The sequence below is a fragment of the Podarcis tiliguerta genome, assembly GCF_965153285.1.
Source record: "Podarcis tiliguerta genome assembly, chromosome: 6".
Taxonomy (NCBI): domain Eukaryota; kingdom Metazoa; phylum Chordata; class Lepidosauria; order Squamata; family Lacertidae; genus Podarcis; species Podarcis tiliguerta.
Genome location: NC_139539.1, coordinates 2869087 through 2894933, shown reverse-complemented (window position 1 = coordinate 2894933; position 25847 = coordinate 2869087). Strand labels below are relative to the sequence as shown.

General features: G+C 44.3%; 1 protein-coding gene and 1 long non-coding RNA gene across 3 annotated transcripts in view; one reads left to right on the top strand and one right to left on the bottom strand.

Moving 5' to 3' along the window:
- The first annotated feature begins 1 nt into the window (after window position 1).
- The window catches only part of ASXL1 (ASXL transcriptional regulator 1), a 32393-nt gene continuing 6547 nt past the window's right edge, over window positions 2-25847 (top strand). Inside the window, exons 1-10 of one of the 2 annotated variants that reach the window (XM_083447252.1) lie at window positions 2-376; window positions 11993-12075; window positions 15306-15414; window positions 15866-15986; window positions 18653-18750; window positions 20044-20137; window positions 21253-21390; window positions 23326-23489; window positions 23577-23673; window positions 25370-25475. In XM_083447252.1, coding sequence (XP_083303378.1) covers window positions 317-376; window positions 11993-12075; window positions 15306-15414; window positions 15866-15986; window positions 18653-18750; window positions 20044-20137; window positions 21253-21390; window positions 23326-23489; window positions 23577-23673; window positions 25370-25475 — 1070 coding nt within the window. In that variant the 5' untranslated portion in view covers window positions 2-316. Of the gene's footprint in view, window positions 377-11992; window positions 12076-15305; window positions 15415-15865; window positions 15987-18652; window positions 18751-20043; window positions 20138-21243; window positions 21391-23325; window positions 23490-23576; window positions 23674-25369; window positions 25476-25847 lie in introns of both variants that reach the window. The other variant, XM_083447251.1, reaches the window with a different exon arrangement.
- On the bottom strand, window positions 16153-20037 carry LOC310680763. Its single transcript, XR_014512919.1, has 2 exons — window positions 19737-20037; window positions 16153-19683 (listed from the first exon to the last, which is right to left on the bottom strand). It is a non-coding gene; the product is annotated as an uncharacterized lncRNA (long non-coding RNA).

Genomic DNA, 25847 nt, shown 5'->3' with positions numbered 1-25847 from the left:
CCCCTTAGAGCGCGCGCGCGCCGGGCCCCCCTCCCTCTCGCCTGCCCGCCCTTTTTCTTCCCCTCAGCCGCCTCGCGCGCGCGCAGCCTAGCGCCCCGCCCCTCCCCCCCCGCCGCCAAAACCGCGCCCGAGTAACGGTCGGCCGCGCGCGCTCCCGTCTGCCTGCCCTGCCTCCTCCCGCTCCCTCCTGCTCGCTCCCGCTCTCCGCCCCCCCCCCCGCGGCCGCTGTTGTCCTCCGCCGCCGCCGCCCCCCCGACCTCCTCGCGCGCGCGCGCCTGCCGGGAGCGCCCCTCGCTTGTTTTCCCCTCGGAGGAAGATGAAGGAGATGAAGCAGAGGAGGAAGAAGGAGCGCACGTGGGCCGAGGCCGCCCGCCTGGTGAGAAAGTGGGGGGGGGGGGCTGGAAGGAAGAAAGGAAGAATAAGCCCCTCGAGTGGGGTTTTTATTTCTTTTTGTGTGTGCATTGGGGGGGGTCTATGGGGCGAAGGGCTCTTCCTTGCCGCTCCCTTTGTCACTGTGTGGGGCGGGGAGGGAGGAGCTGCTTCCCCATAGGAGAACTCCTCGCCTTCTCCAGGTGGGAGAGCTACGGGGGCACAACTCCCCCTCCCGGGTGACCCCCGTGGGGTGTCATAGAAGCACCCCCACGAGGATGGGCGTAAGAACGAGGGTAAGGCCACGCAGGAGGGTCAAAACTTGAAATTCCCCCCAGTTCGGTCTTTGGGGCTCTTCGGCCCTGCACAGGATACACAAAGTGGAGGTGGGGAACGTGAAGCCCTCCAGGTGATACTGGACTACAACTCCCATCATCCCCTGACCATATTGGAGGTGGGTGTTCAACAGCAGTCAGAGGGCCGCAAGTTTCCCCATTCCCCTGATACAGAATCTCTGCCATAAGGATGCCAGAAGAGCCCGGCTGCTGGATCAGGCCAAAGATTTGTCTAGTCCACCATCCTGTTCTCACAGTGGCCAACCAGACCCCTTGGCAGTAAGACTGCACAGAGAACCAGAATGCATCTGTGCTCTCCTGGATGGAATTCTTAACAGCTGGTATTGAGAGGCATGCTGCATCTGAGAACATAACGGTCCTGCATAGTAACTATAGATATCCTTGTGTTCCTTGAATTTTTCTAATCCACCATTAAAGCCACCCAGGCTGGTGGCCATCATGCTTTGGTAAGAAGTGTCATAGTTCTGTGAAAAAGAACTTTCCTTTCCCTTGACCTTTCAGCTTCATTGGATTGCCACAGATTCTAGTGTTATGAGAGAGGGGTAAAACCTTTTTACAAACTTCTGAAATGCCCCTAATTGACTTTTCTCCAAACTAAAAAGTCCCAAATGATGTAACCTTTTCTCATAGGAGAGCTGCTGCAGACGCCAGTCATTTTTACTGCTTCCTTCTGAAGTGAAATAACTATACACAATATTCCAAATGTGGTCACATGTCCAAGGTGCTAACATCACATTTATGTTTGTGTGTAGGTTCTGTGAAGGCTGTGCTAGTAATACACAAGTTCATCTACAAACAAATGACAATTGCTTCAGTCTCCCTAGAACAAGGAGAAACGCAATACAGTGGCACCTTGGTTTTCAAACGTCTCTGTTGACGAACATTTCGGTTTTTGAATGCTGTAAACATGCCGAGTAAATGGTTTGGTTTTTGAACACGCCTCAGAAGTCGAACATGCCATGTGGCTTCCGCATTGGGTTTTTTGTTTTTGAACATTTCAGAACTCAAACGGTCTTCTGGAACAGATTACGTTCGAAAACCAAGGTACCACTGCAATAATATTTAGAGGGGTAGCCATGTTACAACACAATCATAGCCATGTCTACTCAGAATTAAGCCCCATTGAATTCAGTAGGACTTGCTCTAATGTAAGTGTGGTTAGTATTGAAATCATTATGATACAGCCGCTTTGTGGGTAACTGATGAAATGGGTCACAAGACAGAGTGTTTTTACAATAATATTCTTCACATTTGTATAATGCTTTCAAATGTTCAAAATGATTCATATGCAATATTCATATGTAAGTTAGTGTTTTCCCCAGATGGACAGGATTAAGGCTGAGATAGACATGTTTGTCAGAGGCCAACTTTTAAGTTCATTGCATACTTGAGATTCAAACCCAAAGACTTGCATATTTGTAGCTCAACCTCATACCTACTGCAGCACACCAGCTTTGCAATAAGGATCCTATAATGGGAAGAGAGGAGCCCGTCAGGAAATAATGAAGCATTGGACTGGAATTCCATTTTGTGTATTTAGAAATTTTTCAATGCAACAGGGATTTATACTTCATTCATTCTCCATAGAGCAGTCCCTCAGGATGCAAGAAATTTGAGAGCTTGTCCTATAATTTATACTTATGTCATGGGGCTTGGAATGAGTTACACAGAAATTGTCTGAAGCATAGTATATGGTTGCACAGTTCTTTCCACATTAGAGGCAGTATACAATGTGGTAGAATAAACTTTTGGAAAGATTGCTTCTGGTTCAGGGTATGAAAACGAATTTCCAAGCTCAGAGTTAGTCACCTCTGTTTTCCTGATATATACTTGTCTATGTGTGAATAAAGAGTCACCTCTGTTTAAGTTCATTCATGTTGGCATAAGCATGTCAGTTACAGTGGTACCTCGGGTTACAGACACTTCAGGTTACAGACTCTGCTAACCCAGAGATAGTATCTCAGGTTAAGAACTTTGCTTCAGGATGAGAACAGAAATCGTGCTTCAGCGATGCAGCAACAGCTGGAGGCCCCATTAGCTAAAATGGTGCTTCAGGTTAAGAACAGTTTCAGGTTAAGAACGGACCTCTGGAATGAATTAAGTATGTAACCAGAGGTACCACTGTATATCTGTGTTGCCTGACTATGGTAGGGACTTTTAGTACCATGATAACACTGTTACTGTATTGTATATTGACTTGCCGGGCAGAGCAAACTCAAAAAATGCTAGGTGTCTTTCTAGATGGAGGTTATTTCTCACTTCATTAGACATACCTCTACCTGTGACATACATGTGATGGAAAGAGAAGCTAAAATGCTATTGCCATGTTTATCTAGGACTCTAGAGCAGGGGTCAGCAAGCTTTACCGGCCATGGGCCGGATCACTCCCATGGAGATCGTCTGTGGGCCGGATTGGCGCAGCGTGATACCAGAAATTGCATCTGTGCATGTCCGTGGCGCCGGAAATCGCTTCTGCGCATGCACAGATGCCAAAAATCACGCCTGCGCAAAAGCGATTTTCGGCGTCTGGACATGCCCAGATGTGATTTCCGGTATCTGCACTTGCGCAGATGTGATTTCCAGTGCTGCTCGGAGAGTTGCTACGCTGGTTTAGCGCAGCACACAGGGGATTCACCGAGCAGGCGGCTCATGGGTCGGTAAAACGGTCTTCATGGGCTGCACGTTGCCAACCCCTGCTCTAGAGGCAGGGGCACTATCTCCTCCCCACAATATGCGTAAAGAGAAAAGTTTCTCCTATGCAGTAGTAATTGGTACACACATTGCAGAGTTGAGGCAGGACTTGGGAATCTCTTACAGCTGTTTAATACATTTTTAAAAAGAAAACTCCATAAAGCCTGGGAAAGTTTGTGTGCCCACTGGTTCTCACCTTCAGAATGACATGGGGACATCTGTTTCCACATTTTAAGCCTCGCAGCAAAGGGAGAAGAATTTTGCCCTGCATCCCATGGAAATTGTTTCTCCTGCTCTGGATGTTCTCACATTCTTAGTTTCCCATTGGCTGAAACAAGGAGGTGAAAGAATGGGCCACTATAGAGCATTGGTTCATTGCTGTCTAGTGCTATGTCTGGTAGAAGCTGGGAATCATATTCTCATGTCCAGTTGGGAAGGACTGTTTCTTAAAGCAGGATTGTGTTTCCCCCTTTTATGAGAATAGGTGATTTACTATTTATTCTCGCTCTCCTTCCATAAGAACTGTATTGAAATAGACTGCCTGGCTCATACATTATGGTTGGTTGAGGTAATTTTCACTGTCCTTTTTACAAAGGAGAAACCTTCTTTAAAGATAGAGGAAGCCTCCTGTCCTCTTTTGCACAGGGATCGATTTTTAACAAGGGTTTTAAAGGCCCACAGAAGGAGTTATTTTCCAGAAGAAAGTGACTTTTTAATTCCATTTTCTTGTTCGCTGTGAGGGGTGTTCATGCAGGTGTGAGGGAGATACAGAGGTTTTCATTAATGGTTGAGAGAGTGAGAAGTGTAGGCTCTTAGAGGCGAATGCATGTGTGTTCCCATTTATGGTAAGAAGTAGGCGTTCTTCCTGAGAAAGCTGCCAGCAGTTAGTGGATGCTGATTAAATTTCTCAATATTACTAAAATATATCCCCTCTAGGTATGGGCAGAATTTCTGGCTTGCTTTGTTAGAGGCTTAAGAAAACAATTTTGTGGTGTCATTAGAAGTAGATAAACTAGCAACCTTCCATCTCTGGAGCGGAGCCATGTTTTTGATCGCTTCAGTATTATACTTACTTACCTAGGACTGACTTTTGACTAGGCATGTGTAGTACAGTCCGTATAGACCTGGACTTAACCCCAATGGCACACGATGGGAGTTCTTCCAACTAAAAATGCATTGGATTTTGCTCCAAGAATCTGAAGCTTCTCTGCTTTAGTGTTTTCCAGCACTTCCTGAGATCAAACTGATTTGCATTCTGAGGAATGTTTCAGGAATTTACTGTGTGGTTACAGTTGCAAAAAAAACACTTTTCCCTGCATGTGAATTGTGAAATCTTAAATGGAGGCATGTCCTTCTTTTTGGTTTGCACTTTAAAAATAACAAAGCCCATCCATTCTCCACTCCCAGTAATAAAAAAAGAGGTGTGGAGGAGGGGATATGCAGAATTGAAGCATAATTGTATCTATTTAGGGGACAGATTCCTCAGGTGGGCGTGTAAAACCTTCTATCAAAACTCTGATAACACTCTTCCCTCCTCCACTCCAAACTAGAGATGAGCACTAACATTGCACACATCAGGGGTTGGCAAGGTTTACCTCACCTGGGCTGGTTCACTCCAGTGGAGATTCCTCCGTGGGCCAGATCACACGTGTGTGTGAGCGTGTCTGCCCGCGATTTCCATTGTCGGCATCTGTGCAGACATGTTTTTTCGGCGTCAGCGCATGCGCAGACGCAATTTCCAGTGCCATGGAAGCGATTCCTTGCACTGGTTTAGTGCAGCACGTGGGGACTCGCCGAGCAGGTGGCTTGGTTCAGAGGCAGCTTGTGGGCCAGTTAAACGACCCCCCATGGGCCGCTTGTGGCCCATGGGCCTTAGGTTGCCGACCTATGTCATAAACCACGCTCAGTTATTTGCATGCTGGATCATGCAGCTATCTGCTTTTACTGTGCTGTTTTCAGAGACTGGGTTCAGGAAGTAATGTTTCCCTTCTACTTAAAAAAAAAATTGCATTGAGTAGGGCAAGTTGTATGTGGCTGTAGTCTGGATGCTCTGTCTTCTATATTATTGACTGAGGATGAAACTTTTCAGTTTTAGTTGGTGGTTTCCTTTCTTGGACAATATTTGTCCACTGCTCGACTGTCTAGTACAGAAGTGTGTACAGTCGTACCTTGGTTTTCGAACAGTTTAGTTCTCAAACGTTTTGGCTCCTGAACGCCACAAACCCAAAAGTGACTGTTCTGGTTTGCAGACTATTTTTGGAAGCTGAACATCTGACACGGCTTCCGATTGGCTGCAGAAGCTTCCTGCAGCCAACCTGAAGCCGCACTTTGGTTTTCGAACATTTTGGAAGTCGAATGGACTTCTGAAACGGATTCTGTTCAACTTCCAAGGTACTGCTGTACTTGTTTAGCTGTGTTCAAGTTTAGTACAGAGGTACCTCGGGTTACAGACGCTTCAGGTTACAGATGCTTTGGGTTACAGACTCCGCTAACCCAGAAATAGTACCTCGGGTTAAGAACTTTGCTTCAGGATGAGAACAGAAATCTCACGGTGGTGGCACAGCAGCAGCCGAAGGCCCCATTAGCTAAAATGGTACCTCAAGTTAAGAACGGACCTCCAGAACAAATTAAGTTCTTAACCGGAGGTATCACTGTATTTAGTGTAAGAGTATTCATACAGTGATACTTATTCTGTCCACAGCGGCCACAAAAATGCCAGTGGCAGCCATGCACTTAATTCTGGAAACGGCTACCTGATGCTTCCATGGATGCCCAGTATAAAGTGAGATCTTGTCTCCTTTTGTACCAAGCACAAGAGATTGTGGTCCCCTTCCAACATCCTTTGGCATGTGGAAGAACTTGAGGGGTGGGACAAAGTGCTTTGACTCTTACTTCATACCAGTTTTTGCAGGAAAAGCAGTGGGAGTATTACTGACTTCCCCCAGGCTTGTTCAAAGTGGGTACCTCTTGCTTTAGTCCTTGCATTAGGCAATTCCAGGCATTAGCTGGAGACTCTCATAATGCTTTGGACAAATGAGCTGCATCTAACAGAGTGGTTGGAGGGAGTGGGGAGACACACAGTGATGATGGCAACGAAAAATTTTGTCCAGCTCTGAAACTCTGCTAAAGTTTTTAGACTTATACTTTTCTTATAAGAATATATATGCCTGCCACTAAAGTTCTTCAGTGAGTTCTTTTTCTACTACCAAGCATGATAACCATATTGATGTAGTGGAGAATCCATAGTATTTGCACTGGGGAGGCCTGGGTTCAACTTTCCATTGGGCACCTAACTCTTGTTCTAGAACAGCTACAGTTTCTTAGTTCTGTACTTCACTTGCTAAAATAGTTTACCATCCACAGCATATAGCTGGTAATTGTTCAGCTTGATGAAGATGTTAATCCAGTGTGTGGTAACTGCAGAAAGGGCAAATTCTATGCTAGGGATCGTTAGAAAAAGAGTTGAAAATTACAGTGGTACCTCGGGTTACATACGCTTCAGGTTACAGACTCCACTAACGCAGAAATAGTACCTCAGGTTAAAAACTTTGCTTCAGGATGAGAACAGAAATCGTGCTCTGGTGGCGCGGCGGCAGCGGGAGGCCCCATAATCTAAAGTGGTGCTTCAGGTGAAGAACAGTTTCAGGTTAAGAATGGACCTCTGGAACGAATTAAGTTCTTAACCTGAGGTACCACTGTATATCACGATAGCTGAAATAACGAAGGAACTACGCAGAGGTGAACGCAGCATGTCCTGGCAACTGCTACTACTTAAGGGTCTAAAACTGATAAATGATACTATCAATTACCTCATGGTGATTGTCAGCAGTAGGCAAGTTCTAGTGGGCAAGTCAAAATGCATCCAAATGAGACTTTTGCTTTTGGGCTTGGCTACCAAGTGGTGGTATATGCCCCCCCCCCCACATATACGTAAAAATTCTTAGAAGTAAATGAAAATTGCTTGTTGTTGTTGTTGCTTAGTCATTTAGTCGTGTCCGATTCTTCGTGACCCCATGGACCAGAGCACGCCAGGCATCCCTGTCTTCCACTGCCTCCCGCAGTTTGGTCAAACTCATGCTGGTGGTTGTATTTGACTGAGTTATTGATAGGACTAGGAAATTCAGCAACTCTGTCAGGCTTCTAGAGTTTGAACGGGTAGAGTTCCTTACTGTTTGTCACCCTCTTCAGGTGCAGAGTGATACTGAGCGTCAAGGCAGCCTTCTTTGCTTAGATGCTTCCATCTGTATTTTATACACTGATTCTCATCTTTGTGGGTCAGACACTTTGCTTAGACACCTGGCATATGTTGCTGCTTAACCACTATCTAATGCCAGCGGCATTCAAATAAAGCTATCAGGTGATATTAAGAGGACAGGGGCAAGGTTGCAGGGAATATAGTCACCCGCCGTGACCTTGAAAATACTGAGATTGAATGGATGATAAGTCCATATGTGCACCTCAGCCCCCTTGCTCATCTTGCCCATGCCCATGCCTCTTAAGGTCACAGCAGCAATCTTCTTGTGAGAAGACTTTGCTTTCCCTTGCTCTGTGAGTGAACTTGCTTATCAGACCAGTAACGCTTTTGCCCCCTTTTACCTGGCGTCTTCTTAATATGTATGGAGCATCATTACCTTTCTATTTCTGGTTTGTTGCTGGCTCAACCTCAGGTTAGATTATCTGCTTAAAGGCTTTCTGCCCCACACCTGGTTTGTGGGTTGCTTTCAAGCCGACTGCAAACCCATTCAAAACAGATCTTTGTATAAGACCTATGTTTTTTGTACATACCTCCTCATAGTTTTTGAAATGTCTTCTTCGTTTCCCCTGGCTGCCTTATACGTTCTATCCACGCAGCTTCTAAGAAAAGTATTTTAAATACACACAGTTGGAATGATACTCAACGCATGCCAAAGTCAAACTGCTAATCTTGGTAGCAAACTATCTGGAGGAGCTGCAGCCCAGGATCCCCTGGCATTTGGATCAGCATAAACTGAAAATATTTTCAGGCAGTACTTCCGGTTCTGCCCTGTTTCTAAGTTATTTCCCTTGCACAGTGATCAAAGAGCTGCTTTAGAAAGTTCTTTGTGAAGATAACATGTGGTCTAAAAAGCCAACAGGGGGGCTAGTTTCTTATTTATATGCCATTTGTTTATGGGATAAGGGGTTCACGTTTTGTTTTGTTTTTATGCATTTTGTGTTCTCATTTTGTATTTTTATGTTGTGAACTGCCCTGCGATTTTCAGATGAAGGGCAGTGTACGCGTTCAATAAATAATAATAATAATAAAATCTGATATCAGGAGAGGAAATCTCATAGAAATCTCAGAACTCCTGTGATTTGTTAAACAACTGCATTCTTCCTTTGTAGTGTTTTACCCTTTCAGATGTGATGTGTACTATAGTAAACTTTAGAGATCAATCTACCAAGCTCTTTTGCTGAGCATTCATTTTCATTGAGGCATCCACAAGATATTTGTGGCTGGTTTCCTGTGATTTTTATGACTTCCAGTAGACTTATTCACATGCTCATAGGTATTGTGTGCACTCCTTGTAATACTGGTGAAGGTAGCTAGCAATCATTACAATTTTGGGTGAAATTGTGCCCCTTAGGAACATCCTTCTATAGCTTGATGTTTTTGTTCTTCTTTGTTTTTGCCCTGCAGCATGGCATGCCTTATATTTAATTTGAATTCTCAAGTTCTACCTAATCTCACATGTAACATGTGATCCATTGATGTGCAGCTGCAAGCTACATTTCTTTCTGGGTTGATGTTCTATGTGTGATTTGTGTCAAAGGTGTCCAAGTGTCTTACCACGTCAGAGCTTAACCCTTCCACCAGGATCTTACTTCCTTTTTTCACTGATGAAGGCTACCTCTTTCTGAAAAGTGCCCTGGAGTCACTCTTTATCCTTTAAGGAGGCTGGATCACTTAAGTCTGTGTTAGTAGTTGTCTTTGTTCAGAATTAGAATGGCTTTCCTCAGTGCCTTGTGGCTTAGCACCTTCTTTTAGATCACTTGTTTAGATTCCCTGGGAGCTTCTATTAATTTTAGGTGTGTGTTTCACAGTTTCCAGTTCCTAGTCTCGTGCCAAATAACTTTATAATTCACAGCTCTTGGAGTATCACATACTGAGAAATGCAGAGCTGAGGGCTATGGATATAATTTGCTTTTACCTTTCCTAGGACATGTTGGCAGATTCTCGGTTGAGTGACAGCAGGATGTGTGGTTCAGGTTGATCTTTCTCTTTGTGGAGGTGGAGATTCACTGGTGGTTACTGACCTGCATTCCTTTCCAACAGAGATGCCCCATTGATGCTGCTTCACCTCTTCAAATGGCCTGCAGCTGCTACTCCCTTGGCACAGCTTTGCAGGAACTCCATTCTTTATGTTCTCACATGCACACAACGATTGGTGTTACCAACTTGTCCTTTTAGTGAGACTGTAAGTGAAAATTGTGGGCCTCAAACTCTTTATTTCAGCACTCTCTATTTTTGAGAGTACCAATAGGCTGAAATAAGAGCTTTAGGTTACACAATGGAAATTATTTCAATAACATGTGAAGTAGCCTACAGAACATCTATGAGGTCATCTCTTTTTCCATTACCGTGTTTGTATAATTTGACATGATACTTTTATCTGGAAGAAGAGTGTGTTTGATCAAAAGTAGGGGGTCCCCTTCTCAGCACAGGTTTGTTTCAGCGTCTTTGAAAGGAGATGCTGAGAAATTCCAAATGTGTCTCAAGAAAAGCCTTAGAAGTCGACTTCTAACTTGAACTGAAGAGCTTATATCTTTTAAGCCAGAGCTGGAGGCTTCTTATCATTGCTGCTGTCAAAATATTATCCCGTGTACTTTTGAAAAATCTTGCCTTCACAGTATCTTGTAGCTATGATATGCCTTCTTACACTGTATACATTTTTTGAAAAAGGGCACTGAAATAAAAGTGCAACCTTTCATGGTCATGGTCCAGTCTGTGGTTGCCTGTTGGCGAGTCAATTGTTTCACCAGGAGACATTGACAGTTTCATAGTCTGAGAGGTATACACCTGTTCATCCAGTGTACTAGCAACTCTGTGGTTTTTAGGGCCAGGGTTGATGTCCAGGAGGGCAAATAGTATCTTGAAGGAAAGCAATTTATATTGGGAAAAGAAGTGGGGGGGTTATAAACAACCCCCTCCAAACACCTTGGCCCTGCTTAAGTTGAAGAACTCCCTCCCCACAGAGTGCGGGACCTTCAGTATATGGCTTCCAGCAAATGCTGAAGACACGCCTCTTTACTCTGGTTTTGACACTTGAGGTTTATATTTTAAGGATGCACCTTATTTCTGTAATTGCAAATTGCTTTAAACTGTTTTTAATAATGTGTAACCTGCCCCGGGACCTTAAGGTGAACATTGGGTAATGAATTATATATATTTTTAATAAGAATAGCTTCTAAAAGGTAAAGGTACCCCTGCCCATACGGGCCAGTCTTGACAGACTCTAGGGTTGTGCGCCCATCTCACTCAAAGAGGCCAAGGGCCAGCGCTGTCCGAAGACACTTCCGGGTCACGTGGCCAGCGTGACATCGCTGCTCTGGCGAGCCAGAGCCGCACACGGAAACACCGTTTACCTTCCCGCTAGTAAGCGGTCCCTATTTATCTACTTGCACCCGGGAGTGCTTTCGAACTGCTAGGTTGGCAGGCGCTGGGACCAAACGGCTGGGACCGAACGAATAGCTTCTACTGCCTACTGAATACTTTTTTATTCTGGCAGGCATTTAATTGATGTTTTGTTTTATAGTTTGTTTTATAATTTAAAAAAAAAATCTATTTTTTGTACTGTAAAGACTATTGTAGTTAAGCAGTGTGTAAGTTGCTTAAATAAATACCATATTTTTCTGTGTACAAGACGAGGAATTTATATTTTAAAAATTATGTTAAAAATTGGGGGTCGTCTTATACACGGATAGTGCAGTGTGGGGACGGGCAATCGGTTCCTGCCATGAGCAGGAGATTGCCATCTGCGATTGGACGGGTGATTGATGGTCGCGGCAATGGCTGTTGTTGATTTGCTGCCATTGCGGCAATTGGGCGGGCTATTGCCGGGTGCTGTTGGTGACTGGGCAGATGATTGGTGGCTTCGGCAACATGTGATATTGCCTGCGTTTGTCTTTTTGGGATTTTGGGCAATCCCTCTTAAAAATACACAACAACTCTGAGCATTCCCCCTCAAAAAAAAGCTCAACAACTTTGGGCAATCCGTCCCCTATTTTCTTAATTTGTAGTCCCCAAAATAGGGGGCGTCTTATACATGGAAAAATATGGGACACCCACACACCAGTGACTGCTTTTAAAATAGGTCCGCAGATGCAATCCTGTCTCATCGAGCTTGGCCCTTCGGCACTGGATGAAATCTTGCCAAGCGACTCATTTCATTTTGAGTCAGCATGGGCTTGCATTGGGACTGTTATGGCCTGAAAAATCCATGTTCGATAGCTTTGTAGAAAGGCTAGGCCAGATTCTCTAACCCTTTATCTTCAGTTTGAATGCCTTAGGCTTGGGGTTTACATGCTAAGCTTGAACTGTTTATTTATCTTTTCAGGTGCTGGAAAACTACTCTGATGGACCCATGACCCCAAAACAGATTTTGCAGGTCATAGAAACAGAAGGCCTAAAGGAAATGAGGTTGGTAGGGTTCTTCGTGTTTAAGTTAAAAGTATGGTGTAGGATGAAGTTGACTTCTTTATTTCCTCTAGTGCACCTCTTCCTTGCCTTTAAAAACCTACATTTGGTTTGAAAATGTTCCATGTCATACTTTAGGTTCAATAGGTGGGTTTCCTGGATCTGTTAGAGAATTATTTTATTATTTTTTCAATTTATACACCGCCCTATACCCAGAAGTCTCAGGGCGGTTCACAACCAAGACCACATATAAAATCAAACCAAAAACAATAACCCAATAGCCCTGCCTAATCCAGGCATGTCCAAAGTCTGTTTGGGGAGCCTAATCCAACCCCTAAAAAACCCTCAAGAACTTCAATCCTAAATAAAGCTCAACAGTTTCAATCCTAAAGAAAGGCCAACAATTTTGGTTGGCCTGGCCCTTTGAAAAAAGTTTGGACACCACTGGAATCCCACGCAATGCATAGGCTGAATTACAAACACTCCCCCACCCCCAAACAAAGCAGTTACTAGTGGAATTGTCCCAGGCATGATGAGCAGGTGAATTTGACAGGGCTAAATGTCATGTTTAAACCCAATGGAGTTAGTTATATCATGCTGTTGTAAAATTATCACAGAGAACTTGTACTTCGATGACTCTTAACCGTTTTTGTCCATCGGGGTGTTCGTTAGATTGTATGATCATTGTTGCTCTTTTTCACCATGTGAGCCTTTTTCCAAGGGATTGTGGAACAGCCTCATTACTCTGCTGCTGGAAGCGCAGCACTGGTTGCTGGTTTGATACTAGACCAGGTTCAAGGCACTTGTGTTAATTCACAAAGCCCTAAATAACTTGGGCCTGAAGTATGTTACGGACTGTCTGATTTCTTACGTTCCACCTTGATCGCTGAGATCCTCTGATGGGACACTTCTGACGGCTCCCCACATGGCCCCTGAGGTTTGGCCGGCCGTCACTAGAGACCAGGCCCCGCCCTGTGGAACTCCCTGCCAGTAGAGGTTCATTAGGAACCACTTCTTCATTTGGACATCGTTTGAAAACTATATTGTTTAGACAGGCTTTTATGACATGAGTTTTCTTTGTTAATCAGTGTTTATTGATTCTCATCAATAAATGTTGTACTGTGCCTTGAAATAGTTCTGTAAAAGTATGGATTCTAAATATGTAAACAAACAAACAAACAATAAATATAATAATAATAAATAATAATAATAAATAAATTTAGCTCATTATTATTATTATCATTATCATCATCATCATCATCGTCGTCGTCATCATTTATATACTGCCCTTCATCAAAAGATCTCATGGTGGTTTAGGTAGAGATCTGAGCCTCTACATTTATCCATGTGCATTTTATTGTTGAGTTAAAGATATACTACAGACAGAGGGGGGAATTCAGCACTGTGCTATTACAATTGTTCAGTCAGCGCAAGCTTTTCATCTTGTGGGAGGGCAGGGTGGGAGTCCCATTTCACTAGCAGAACTTGTTTCACTGGCTTCTGCTAGTGCACCTGATTAGTTGAATCTGGCCCGTAGTATGTTTGGTACACTCTGACACTGTGTTTTGGGCTGAGACTCGGTTATAAGACATTTCAGAAAATGTTCAGAGTACAATCTTTCATTTTGCAACACCTTTAACTGAGACAGGAGCTTAAATGCAGGAATGAAAGTGTAGACTTAAATAGATATACCTATAGTCTCCAGCTGCATTTAATAAGGTAGAGAGTTATTTGCAGATGAGATAAATAATTTTATTTGCACTTCAGAAGTAAAGTGTCCCAAGCTGGCTATACCCTGTTACTGTTTTTTTGTCTAGCTTATCTCCCACCTGGAGTTTGAATATTTTGTGTTAATTCCATTCTGTTTTCTTTTGATACGTCATTTCCTCTCCACATGTCACCGGCATTGCTATGGAATCACTGCATGTCTACAGAAGGTAAATTACTTTCTAAATAAGGATGGGGCCTCTGCAAAAAATTGTCCTCAGGAATTTAAAATGTTTCCTCCTGGATTTCATTTCATTTCAATTTATTTGCCACCCTGGTACAGATCACAACTAACTGTGCTGTTAATTCATTAGAAATGATAACAAGTCGTGCTGCTTTATCAGCTTAAATAATCTTACTGGCTCTTTATTTTGAAGGTGTGACATCTTTTCAAAGTAGCTGCATCTGACAGAGCACTTTACGGGAGGGGGGCACGGTGATGATGGTGTAACATCTTTTCAAATTGCTTTTTTTTTTTCACCCAAAGAGCTCTGCTTTCTATGTTTTGTATTTTCTGTGAATGCTTCTCTGTAAAAGGGGGCCCAAAGAAGAACATTTCATCCATTGTTACCATGTTCACGAAGCCAAGGTAGTTTTGTGTTGGGATCCAGCATAGCTAAACATCATTATGCCTTATCATTCTTTCCCAACATTTGATATTCCTAAAGAGGCAAACACATATTTGCACCTCCTCCTTGCCTTTGGCATTCTGAAATAAAAGATCCTGTTATAAACACAGTTTAGTTTAGTTTAGTTTAGTTTAGTTTAGGATAGTTCAGTTATTTATTTATATGCCTCCTTTTCCCCTGATGGTACTCAAGGCAGTTTAGATTCTTCTTGTCTCCACATGCAACTGTGTCTGCAGTGATGCAAAAGCATGTGGAATAGAAGGTGTGCCGTGGGCTTTTCACTTAGGAGCCCAGCATGTAGGCATAGCCAGTGGCTTCTTCAAGGAGAAGCCCAAACCACGCAGTTGCAAAGTTTGGATGCTTCTCCCACTACAAGCTGAAGGATCTCAGCAGCCACGGAAATATACTGGGGAGGAGCAAGGCGGCTTGTTCCTGAAAAGTATTTCTGCCCTTCACCATCTCCTATTTAAAACAGTATTTTAGAATCCTTATTGTAAAATTGTTCTTGACTGGACAATATAAAATTATTTGGCCAGAATTTAACTTCAGATTGCATTGCACACCTTTATGTTTCACAAGATAAAAAACAGTAACTCTGTGCAAGTACTGAGGTATTTGGTTTGCTAGTGATTATTCTGATCAGGGAGTTTGATGAAAACAGTATGTTATGCCGTGCAGACAGGCTGAAAGTTTCTTTTCAACACTGGGGTGTCTTGCCTTGCTGTGCTGGGTTGGGGTGGCTGAAGTAGCAGAGTTTCCATAATAACTTTCCTGTTAATTATAAAGCAATATGTGTCTGAACTGCCATATCCAATGATGCATTTCTCCTTCCTTCAGTGGCACATCCCCGCTGGCCTGCCTGAACGCCATGCTCCACTCCAATTCAAGGAGCTGTGAGGGGCTTTTCTACAAACTCCCTGGGCGCATCAGCCTTTTCACCCTCAAGGTAAGACCAGATTGCTCTTCCTCCACACCAGAGATTTGGTAAAGGTTTAGCTAGCTGGGATAATATTGAATGAACACCTGTCACATGATAGAATCTGATATCTAGACTTTCTTGCAAGCTGGGCTCACAGTCAAAGCTAACCTGCTATTCAGCTTACATATTCTAACCTGCTTACATATTCTAACCTGCTATTCAGTTTACATAGCACTCTTATGATTTTTAAACATTTGAGCATTAGTGCCATAAGACCTACTAAGCTGACACACAGCATATTGTTTTTAGTCTTAAAGCAGCACTTTTAATCAAAGTAGACGGATTGAGATTAGTGTGTTTGCTAACCCATTAACCAGGTATTGGACATCAGGGTTCCCTTGGGTTCAGTATTATCCCTGTGATTTTCCACTTTGATTCGTAAGGGGAAATTCACCAGAGCTTTGATTGGTCTTTCTAGAAAGATGCTGTGCAGTGGTCCCGGAACCTGTCTGCCCCCGAAGGAGAAGAGCTGGATGATGCTGCTGATGCCGAAAGCAGTGGCTCCAATGAAGCCAGCACTGTGAGCGGCGATAATGACAGTAAGCGCCTGCCTGGCCGAGTTTTTATTTAGTTAACAGAATCTGTATAACCCTCTCAACAGTTTACAAAAAAATTACTGATAAAAAACAGAAGCTAAAAACATTTACCCCAAAATGTCAAAATATAAACAGTCATCACAAGTTGAAATATACATTATAAACTAAAATGATGTGTGCTTCAGATAGAATTGTAGAGTTGGAGGACCCTGAGAGTCACCTAGTCTGAGTGGGCTTGCCTAAGTGAAGAAGTTTGGGGCAGGTGCCAAAAACATTATTATTAATAATCTATTTATGTAAAAGTAGTCATATACTGCTGCATCATAAAAGTATATCACAACAGTTTATAAAATCATAAAACCAGACAATAACATCATGAAAAGTTAAAAGCAAAAAGAAATAAAAAACAAACTTATCGACACACCATTGTTGGGGGGGGGGTGTAAAGAGTAAGGTTACCATAACTTCCATCACAGAGTTTCAATATGTTGATGACATATTGGAAAATGTTGATCACTTTTCCTACCTGGGCAGTTATTTTCCCACAAGGGCCAACATGGATGCTGAAATCCAGCATTGCCTGAGTTCTGTGAATGCGGCTTTCTCCCGATTGAAGTGCAGGGTGTTTGAGGACCGAGACATTCACAGGGAAACCAAAAAGCTCATTTACAAAGCTATTGTACTACCAACCTTACTGAACATTGTGAAACATGGACCGCTTATAAACACCATCTCCAACTCCCCAAAAGTTTCTATCAACGGTGTCTCCCCAAAATTTTACACATCACTTGGGAAGACAGGCGAACTAATGTCAGTGTACTGGAAGAAGCAAAGATCACCAGCATCGAAGCAAAGATTCTTCAGTGTCAACTTCGTTGGACTGGTCATGTTCGGATGCCTGATTATCGTCTTCCAAGGCAACTGCTCTATTCTGAACTTAAAAATAGAAAGCGTAATGCTGGTGGTCAACAAAAGAGGTTAAAAGACTCTCTCAAGACAAATCTTTAAAAATGTAGTGTAAACGCTGACAATTTGGAAACACTGGGCTACGAGTGCCCCAATTGGAGAACAGCCTTTACCAAAGGTGTCATGGACTGTGAAGACTCTCAAACTCAGGACGAAAGGGAGAAACATGCTAAGAGGAAGGCACGTTCGGCAAACCCTCACCGTGATCAACTCCTGCCTGGAAACCTATGTCCCCACTGTGGAAGGATGTGTGGATCCAGAATTGGCCTCCAGAGTCACTTATGGACTCGCCGTTAAGACTGTGTTCATGGAAGACAATCTTACCTAGCTACGTGGGATCGCCAGAGAAGAAGAAGACTCTTAATTGGCTGCCTAGGCTTGGCAGAAGAGAAGAGTTTTCAGCAAGCGTTTAAAAGTTGGGAACAGAAGGCAACAACAGAATACCAGCAAAGTGTTCCACAGGACTGGGCCGATGACACTAAAGGCTGTTTTTCCACTGTTGTCAAATAAGCCTCACCAACTGGGGGAGCCTGCCTGGTTTCAGTAGGCAGGAAGTTCCAGACTGTTGTTGCTGCCATGCTTGAAATATAATTCCTTTCAAGTGGAGACTGAGTGGCACTTGTAAAAAGTCAGTTCTACAGATCAAGGTGGTTGAGTGGGCATGTGTGAGGTAAGGTGAACCTTCAAGTAAACGAGTCCCAAGTTGATATGGGTTTTATATACCAATAGTATATTATATACCAATATACACCTTGAATTGTTCCACTTACAGATTGGCAGCCAGTGCAGATCTTTTAAGCAGAGGTGTAATTGTCATTAATTCTACTCATATTGATCCAGAGCAGAACTCCAGTGTATAGTTAGCAGAGTAAAAACTTAAACACGTTGCAGAATTTGCAAAAAAAAAAAAGATCAGAGGCAATTTTATTATTTAATCCACCAGAGCTTTACTGCTACTGAAGGCAAATGAGCGTAATGGTCACAAATTCAATACATTCAGGATTGGCACTGTCCATAAGAAATCCAGTTGCAGCAGACTTAGCTTAAGTTTACAATAACTTATAAGAAGACTAAAACCTTAACACTATATACAGAACACCACACCAGAAGGGAAAAGAGATAGAAAAGAGTGAAACCCCGGCTCCTCCTGGCCTTATTATTATAGTCAGAGATAACAGAAGCAGTTTAAGCAAGCTTTACTCAGTTTCTCTGAAGGAATAACCCAAATATCATGAACCTTCTGCTTGCTTCTTTCACACAAAGAAGCTTCCAGAAGCCTCTTGGATTAATTAGAATAGGAAAGATCTCTACACGTCAGATCAATACTTTCTGTACCAAAAAATGCAAACTGACAGTAATGTGCTGACATGGGTTTCACTCCTGTGAGCAATCATACTGCAGCATTCTGCACAAATTTAACAAGGAGAGTCCAACCTTGCAGGCCTGAATTCACCAATGCCTGGATTACCATGGCCAAGCTGTCTCCGTCCAGGAATGTCCAGAGTTGCTGTACCAGCTTCATCTGGCGAAAGGCACTCCTTGCCACCGAGATTACCTGAGTCTCCAGTGATGAAGCTGGATCCAGAACTGCTTACCTGCTTCTTCAGAGGAAGTGCAGCCCTGTCAGGGGAGACAATTGGCCAACCCTGAGCTGCTTGTTTCTTCCACCAGTGTTGATGGGATGATTTTTTTTTTCTTTTCAGTATCTCTAGATGAAACCTCCTCAAGCGCCTCTTGTTCCACTGAGCCTCAGAGCAAGAATGTACCTGCTGTTCGGGAGAGCCATAGAGCAGCCGCACAGGTAGAATGGGGGCATTTGACTGGGGGCTTGTGGGCAGTGGGGCAAAGCAGAATGCATCAGGGAGGATAGCAATGCATATAAACCTTTTAAGTAAAAGAAGACGTAAAAATAAAAGAAGGGCTCAACAGAGTTCTGGTGGAGTAGAAGGAGAAACCTGCAGCTGCACAGGTTGACCCGCCGTGGCAGTTCTTCTGCAAAAGTCTCTCCTTCAGTGGCTGCTGTCCCCGATGGCTGAGTTCTGCCTCCACAATTGGAGGCAGAGTGCTTCTGAACACCAGTTGTTGGGATTCACAAGTGGGGAGAGTGCCCTTGCAAGATTGGGCAGGCAGACTAGAATTGCTCCATAGAAGGGCCACATAAATCACCTACTCCAGATTTTTGCTGAAGGAATCCAATTATGTAGATTTGGCAATTCGTCCAAGTATATCCCTCCCCTCCCACCGCTGACTGACTTGGCCATAATATTTCAAAAAGGAGTGCCACTTGGCTCTTTAGGAATGAAACACAATAGGAAGTTCACAGTTTGTGTACGGTCTGCATGTGACTTCTTCTTCAGAATGTTCATCTGACTGCTTATGTGCTCGAGGACTAACCAGTTGACCAAGTACAGTGGTACCTCGGGTTACATATGCTTCAGGTTACATACACTTCAGGTTACAGACTCCGCTAACCCAGAAATAGTGCTTCAGGTTAAGAACTTTGCTTCAGGATGAGAACAGAAATCGGGCTCTGGCAGTGCGGCAGCAGCAGGAGGCCGCATTAGCTAAAGTGATGCTTCAGGTTAAGAACAGTTTCAGGTTAAGTACGGACCTCCGGAACGAATTAAGTACTTAACCCGAGGTACCACTGTAGGTGTGTTTTGAATTCAAGCAGAGTCACTGTGATTGGGGAATTCAACTTTGAGTTAGTTAACCCAGGTACACTACCTTAGGGCTTAACCAGCAGTGAGACTCTTTACTTGCTTGCTGACTTGTTTTGCCTCTAGCCTTTAATATAAACCTGCCTTTCTAAATACATAAATTTGCCTTTTGCCTTGTCCTCAGTGAATATTGCAGATATTTGTGCTATGAATATGCCTTAGAAGAGTTGAAGGGAGACATTGCAGGCCACATGGACTGATCTCTTCCTGGCTCAGTGCAGGAACTCTGGAGCTGGAGAAGCCCCAAGATGTGGGGGCCTCCAGTAAGGAAGGGAGAGGTGTAATTGCCAAGCTTGTTGCTTTAGCCTACACTGATGCTTCCTCACCTTTTCTTTTTCCTCGCTGTGTTTCTTTTGGTCTTTTCTGGAATACAGGCAAGCAAACAGAAGAAAAAGACAGGAGTGATGCTTCCTCGTGTAGTTTTGACTCCTCTGAAAGTAAATGGTGCTCATATGGAAACTTCTTCAGGTGAGCCAACTCCCCACCCCCATTGACTTTGCACATCTGCATGAGCTCTCCAGTACCAAACCCCTATCTGGCACCTCTCACAAGAGCTTCCGAGTGCCATGCGCAACAGAGATTCTTTGGCACTTTTTAGGTCTGCTAGGGCTCTGTGCTACACATTGTACCTTGCTCCGAATGCGCCTCACTGGGAAATTGGTTTAAAGTGTCTCCTGGGCTTTGAGTTCCATCCCTGGCTTCATTTAACACTATGATTTTAACAGAAGAGAAGAAAGCAATAGCTGCAGCAGCCACCACCCGGCCTCTGTGGTTGTAGATACCGTACTTGTAGGGCCTTAGCATGGGTGGCTTTTGTTCAGATCCTTGGTCACTGAGCATTCTTGGGTTGTTGTTTTTTTAGTAGATCATTTTTATTAAATTTGCAAGAATATAGAAATACAAAAAATCCACAAAAATGAGATGGCAAAAAGGTGGTTAGCAGATTAAAATCTTGTACCTTCATCTGCCTCATAGCATTGTTGCATGGAAAAATTAGAGAAATTTCTACTCTAAAATAATAATATTTTTTATTTATTAAATTTTTTACTAGCCTCTAAGGATCACTGGAGTGATTTGCAGTATAAAAATCATCAATATTACCATCATCAAACCATCCTAATCATTTATGTTGTGCTTACATCTAGACACTATATAAAAAGAAAAGAATGAGAAGCTCTCTCAGCAGGCTTAGAGGCTGAAGACAGACAGGAAGGGAAGTAATTGTTGCCAAGCATAATGACAGGAGCAAAGGGGGCTTTGAAACCAGAGGGGACTGGGTGGGGCTGCTCCTTTCCTGTTCAGCTGCCTATCCCTTTCTGCGCTTGCTCTCACTTCCTGCCTCCACCGCCCCAAAAAACCAAGATAATGGGAGCTGGAATAAATTGTGCAAACTGAGTACGGTAATGTCAAGATTCGGGTTTCTGTAGCGTGGCATTTGCTCACCTGACCATACCTTTACCTATCCGAGTCATAGCTACTTAACTTAGTGGAGGTTGTGTTCAATAAGGTCCAGTGAGGAATGTGGGGAGTGTTTAACGTTGTCTCGTGCGGTGCTCCTTGCTCACTGGTTTCAGGGTTCACAGGGAGACAAGTTGGTGGCGAGAGCAGCAGCAGCAGCAGTGGTTCCTCTGCCCTGAGCGGCAACACTGCTATACGCAGCAGGACAGAGATCAGCAGGGACCCTCCACAGCTGATCCGAGGATTCCGGAAACCCACAAGTGGTAGGTGCAGTCTGTTGTCTGTGTCTAGATTTCTTGCTTCAAACAAAAGGAGCCCAGGGCTTTTATAGGCAAGGCCAGGCATTCAGGTCTGCCTTGGAAGTCCTGCTTTTTGTACCATCACCTTAGACCAGCACATTTATTTCTACAGGCATTTAATGTATAGTTTTACTGATACATTAAACTGATTTTTGGAATTTGCGGTCTTTAGATGGCAATGTGCTGAATTTATATTTTTGTAATTGATGATAAAGGTGGTTTTTGGTGGTGTTGTTCATGGCATTGCCCTGTGGGCAGAACAATATGGAGCATTGCATAATTTTAACCTTCCTCTATACTCCTGTGAGTAAACAAACTCCATACAAATCCTCAAGGAGCAGAACGAAGATAATCAGTTACTGTAGTAATAATAATAATAATAATAAATTTTATTTATACCCCGCCCTCCCCAGCCAAAGCTGGGCTCAGGGCGGCTAACAACAATAAAAACAATCCAACATTCTAAAAACTTTCCACCATAAAATCAATCAAAAACAAATTGATGGCAACCAGCAAGCAAGACCCTGTGCAGATTGCCAGAGGAGGGGGTCAGGCTGCGCCCTGACCAAAAGCCTGGTGGAACAGCTCTGTCTTACAGGCCCTGCGGAAAGATGTCAAGTCCCGCAGGGCCCTAGTCTCTTGTGACAGAGCGTTCCACCAGATTGGTGCCACAGCCGAGAAAGCTCTGGCTCTAGTTGAGGCCAGCCTAACCTCTCTGAGGCCTGGGACCTTCAGGATGTTTTTATTTGCAGACCGTAGGTTTCTCTGTGGGGCATACCAGGAGAGGCGGTCCCGCAGGTACGAGGGTCCTAGGCCGTATAGGGCTTTAAAGGTTAAAACCAGCACCTTAAACCTGATCCTGTACTCCACCGGGAGCCAGTGCAGCTGGTATAGTACTGGATGAATGTGATCTCGCAGTGACGACCCCATAAGGAGTCTCGCTGCGGCATTCTGCACCCGCTGGAGTTTCTGGGTCAGTCTCAAGGGCAGCCCCACGTAGAGCGAGTTACAATAATCCAGTCTGGAGGTGACCGTCGCGTGGATCACAGTGGCTAGGTCAGGGCGAGAGAGATAAGGAGCCAACTGCTTAGCTTGGCGGAGATGAAAAAATGCCGCCTTTGTTATAGCTGTAATCTGCGCCTCCATAGAGAGGGAGGTATCGAAGATTACACCCAAACTCTTAACGGACGATGCTGGCACTAGTTGCACCCCCGCAAGAGATGGGAGTTGCCCCCTCAATCCCATATCGCCCCGTCCCAGCCTGTACTGTACTGTACTTGTGCAGGACTATATTTAAAGTTTTTGATAGAATCTTAAATGTTCTGACTGGGGATAAAGTGATAGGCTGTTCACTTTTCTTTGTCCAGACAATGAAAATCATTCGTAAAGCATGCTTGTGTTTCTTCTACCACCACCGCATGAGCTGTTGGTGTTTTCCTGTGGTGGTTTTTTAAATGGCTGGAGGTGGATGCTCCTGTTGGCCCCTGAAGTATAGGGCTGGGGAGGTGTTCACTGCCCGAAGCAAGCAGCCCCAGGCCAGTTCTCTCTCCTTTGGGGGCCTGTCATTTTGCTGGGGGGGGGGGTAAGTTGCTACACTCATTCATTCACACATCTGTCCAGACATGCTCCAGCTGTTTTCCTCCTGAAGCAGAAAGCCTCAGTGGTTTTGAAGTGGCTCCATTGTGCTTGGCATTCAGGTGATGCCAAGGTCTTTTGAAAGACCTAATTGTTGAAGCTGCCTGTATCGGCCTCTACTGCTGTCTGTGTTGATTTGTGGAAACCTGCTTGGAAGGGCCTTCTGTGTTTTGGAGGGCTACAGCTACCGGGTTGCGGGCAGGGCCTCTTGCGTGTAGACTGTGTAAATATTCCTGGTTTTATGAGACTCTTCGGAATCTGCAGGACAAATGAAGAGGAACCGAGGCGATGATATAGACTTTGAGACGCCTGGCTCCATTCTCGTCAACACAAACCTGCGAGCGCTGATAAATTCCAGGACCTTCAATGTTTTGCCCCTGCACTTCCAGCAGCAGCTTCTCCTCCTTCTCCCTGAAGTGGACAGGCAGGTACGGATCCCCACCAGCCATGTCTTGCCCCTCTGTTCTGCAACACTTGTGCAAGCTTCTCATCTGCTGTGGCTTGTTTCCTTTTAGGCCGGGACGGATGGGCTGATGCGGCTTAGTGGGAGCGCTCTGAATAACGAGTTCTTCACCCACGCAGCCCAGAGCTGGAGAGAGAGACTGGCTGATGGTAGGTAACCTGGGGTGGAGCGGCTGCTTTGGTAGAGGCCGGGCAGTGTATTAAGTCAAACTGCCCGGATCCTGCGTTGTGGTGGTGCAAGTCACTCTGCGCCTCTTGATTTATGAGGTGGCAGGAGCACAGGCTCCAAACAACTTTAACAGAAACATTGACGGCTTTTTCCCAGTGTCAGCATCCATCTTCTTCGCTGACCTTCCACCTTGCAGACAGATTCAGTAAAATCTAATTCTGTCTGCTTTAGCAGCAAAGCCTGTTGGAGTGTGAGGCCTCGGGTGCCTCCTGCTCTGCTCAGGTGTGGAAGGTGACTTGAAAAAAAATCTGAAGGAAGTTTCTGGTGGATTATGAGGCATCGGTGATGACACCTCTGTATTTTCACAGCAGATCACCCATCTGGCTCTTAAGTATTTTGAATGACGTGCATGGCTCAGAAGTACAGTGGTACCTCAGTTTTTGAATGTCTCAGAAGTCGAACGTTTCGGTTTTCGAACGCTGAAAACCTGGAAGTATCCATTTTCGAACACGCCTCGGAAGTCGAACGGCTTCCGTTGAGGGCCCCCCCCCCCCCCATTTTCTCTACTGGATTTGCCAACCGCCCTTTGTGCCTCGGTTTTCGAATGTTTCGGAAGTCAAACTGACTTCTGGAATGGATTATGTTCGAAAACCGGGGTACCACTGTACTTCCACCTCCTAGGCCAGAAAGCCAGTCTAAAATCAGAGACTTGTGCAATTGTTTTTATGAATTTATTTTTAGCCGACTTGATCACTGTATACTTTTAGTGAAAAGGCAGCGTATATACGATCCTTTCAGCTGTGAGTCTGTATTAAAAGATTAAAGATCCTCATCTTGCTGAACCCCTGGAGGGAGAAATCTCTAAAGAGGAAGGCAGCCAAAATACTTTTAGGTTTCCTTTTATCTCCCTTTCAAAGATAACAGCTTTTGGCACCAACGTGGATTCTAAGAAACCTGTGAGCGTCTGCCATGGAGCCACTTTGCTGCAAATGATTCTAGGCTTTGTTCTAACCTAGGGCACCCTCTTTGGCATGGACATTGTCCTCATGCAAACCAACTAGGTGCTTCGGATCTTGCCCAGGCCATCCTCTAGCTATACATTGCAGGGGACAACCTTGTTCACCATACTTGTTTCCTCATTGAGGAACCCCTGAAATGCTGGGGGAAACTCCAAGGTTCCCCGGATCATGGCTCCCCTATTGCTCTGAAGCATTCAGTTGCATCCAACAGGGCTTCCTCCCCTTGCTCTCCTTTTCTGGAGCAGTTCTCGAAGATGCATGAGGGACTGCAGGGGAGAGGAAAGGGGAGATCTGTTGCGAAAGCAGAATGGCAGCATTGTGCTTCCACCTTTAAGACAGTTAGTAGAACTCGTGTCAGTTAAAGAAAAAGTTGTTCATATGTAATTAACGTAAGATTTCAAACAACATGTAAAGCATTCAGCAAAGTTTCCCCACATTGATCGGTTTTTAAAAATGATTTTGCCCCAGTTAATGCTGTCCCTTTGGCACCAAGGCAGAGTCCCCCTGAGATCATTACAGCTCACCTGACAGGAGCGCAGAAGTATGGTCTCTTCTGCCCTGGACTTAACCCTGCCATGCACTTTCCTGATGCGACGTTTGTTGAGTTGGGATACTAGCACCTGCTGCTTCCAGCTTCTCATTGTTGGCTTTTTTGCAGGGGAGTTCACTCATGAAATGCAGGTTCGCATAAGACAAGAAATGGAGAAGGAAAAGAAAACAGAGCAGTGGAAGGAGAGGTTTTTTGAGGACTACTACGGGCAAAAGTAAGTGGGTGTTTTTATTGAATACCTTTAAAAAACAAAACCACAAGCTAACTTCACCTGTTTCTGTGCCATCACTTGGGGGGGGGGGGGAGTGTAGTGTTGCAAGGGGACCTGCAGAGGTTTAACTCTCTCAGGGAGGCCACAGTTCACCATCTCTACCTCCAACCTTTAATTTTTAAAATGAATTTCTACAGGTGATATCCAGCCAAGTCATACTTGGAATAGACTAATCTAATTTAATTGACCGAAGTTACTAATGTTGGCTATCACCCTAGGTCTTTTAATCTGCAAGGGCAATTAACATTCTGGAAAATGAGTATGAAGGCAATGGGTTGACCTAGCAAGAATTAGCACTTTTTAAAAATGCTGTAG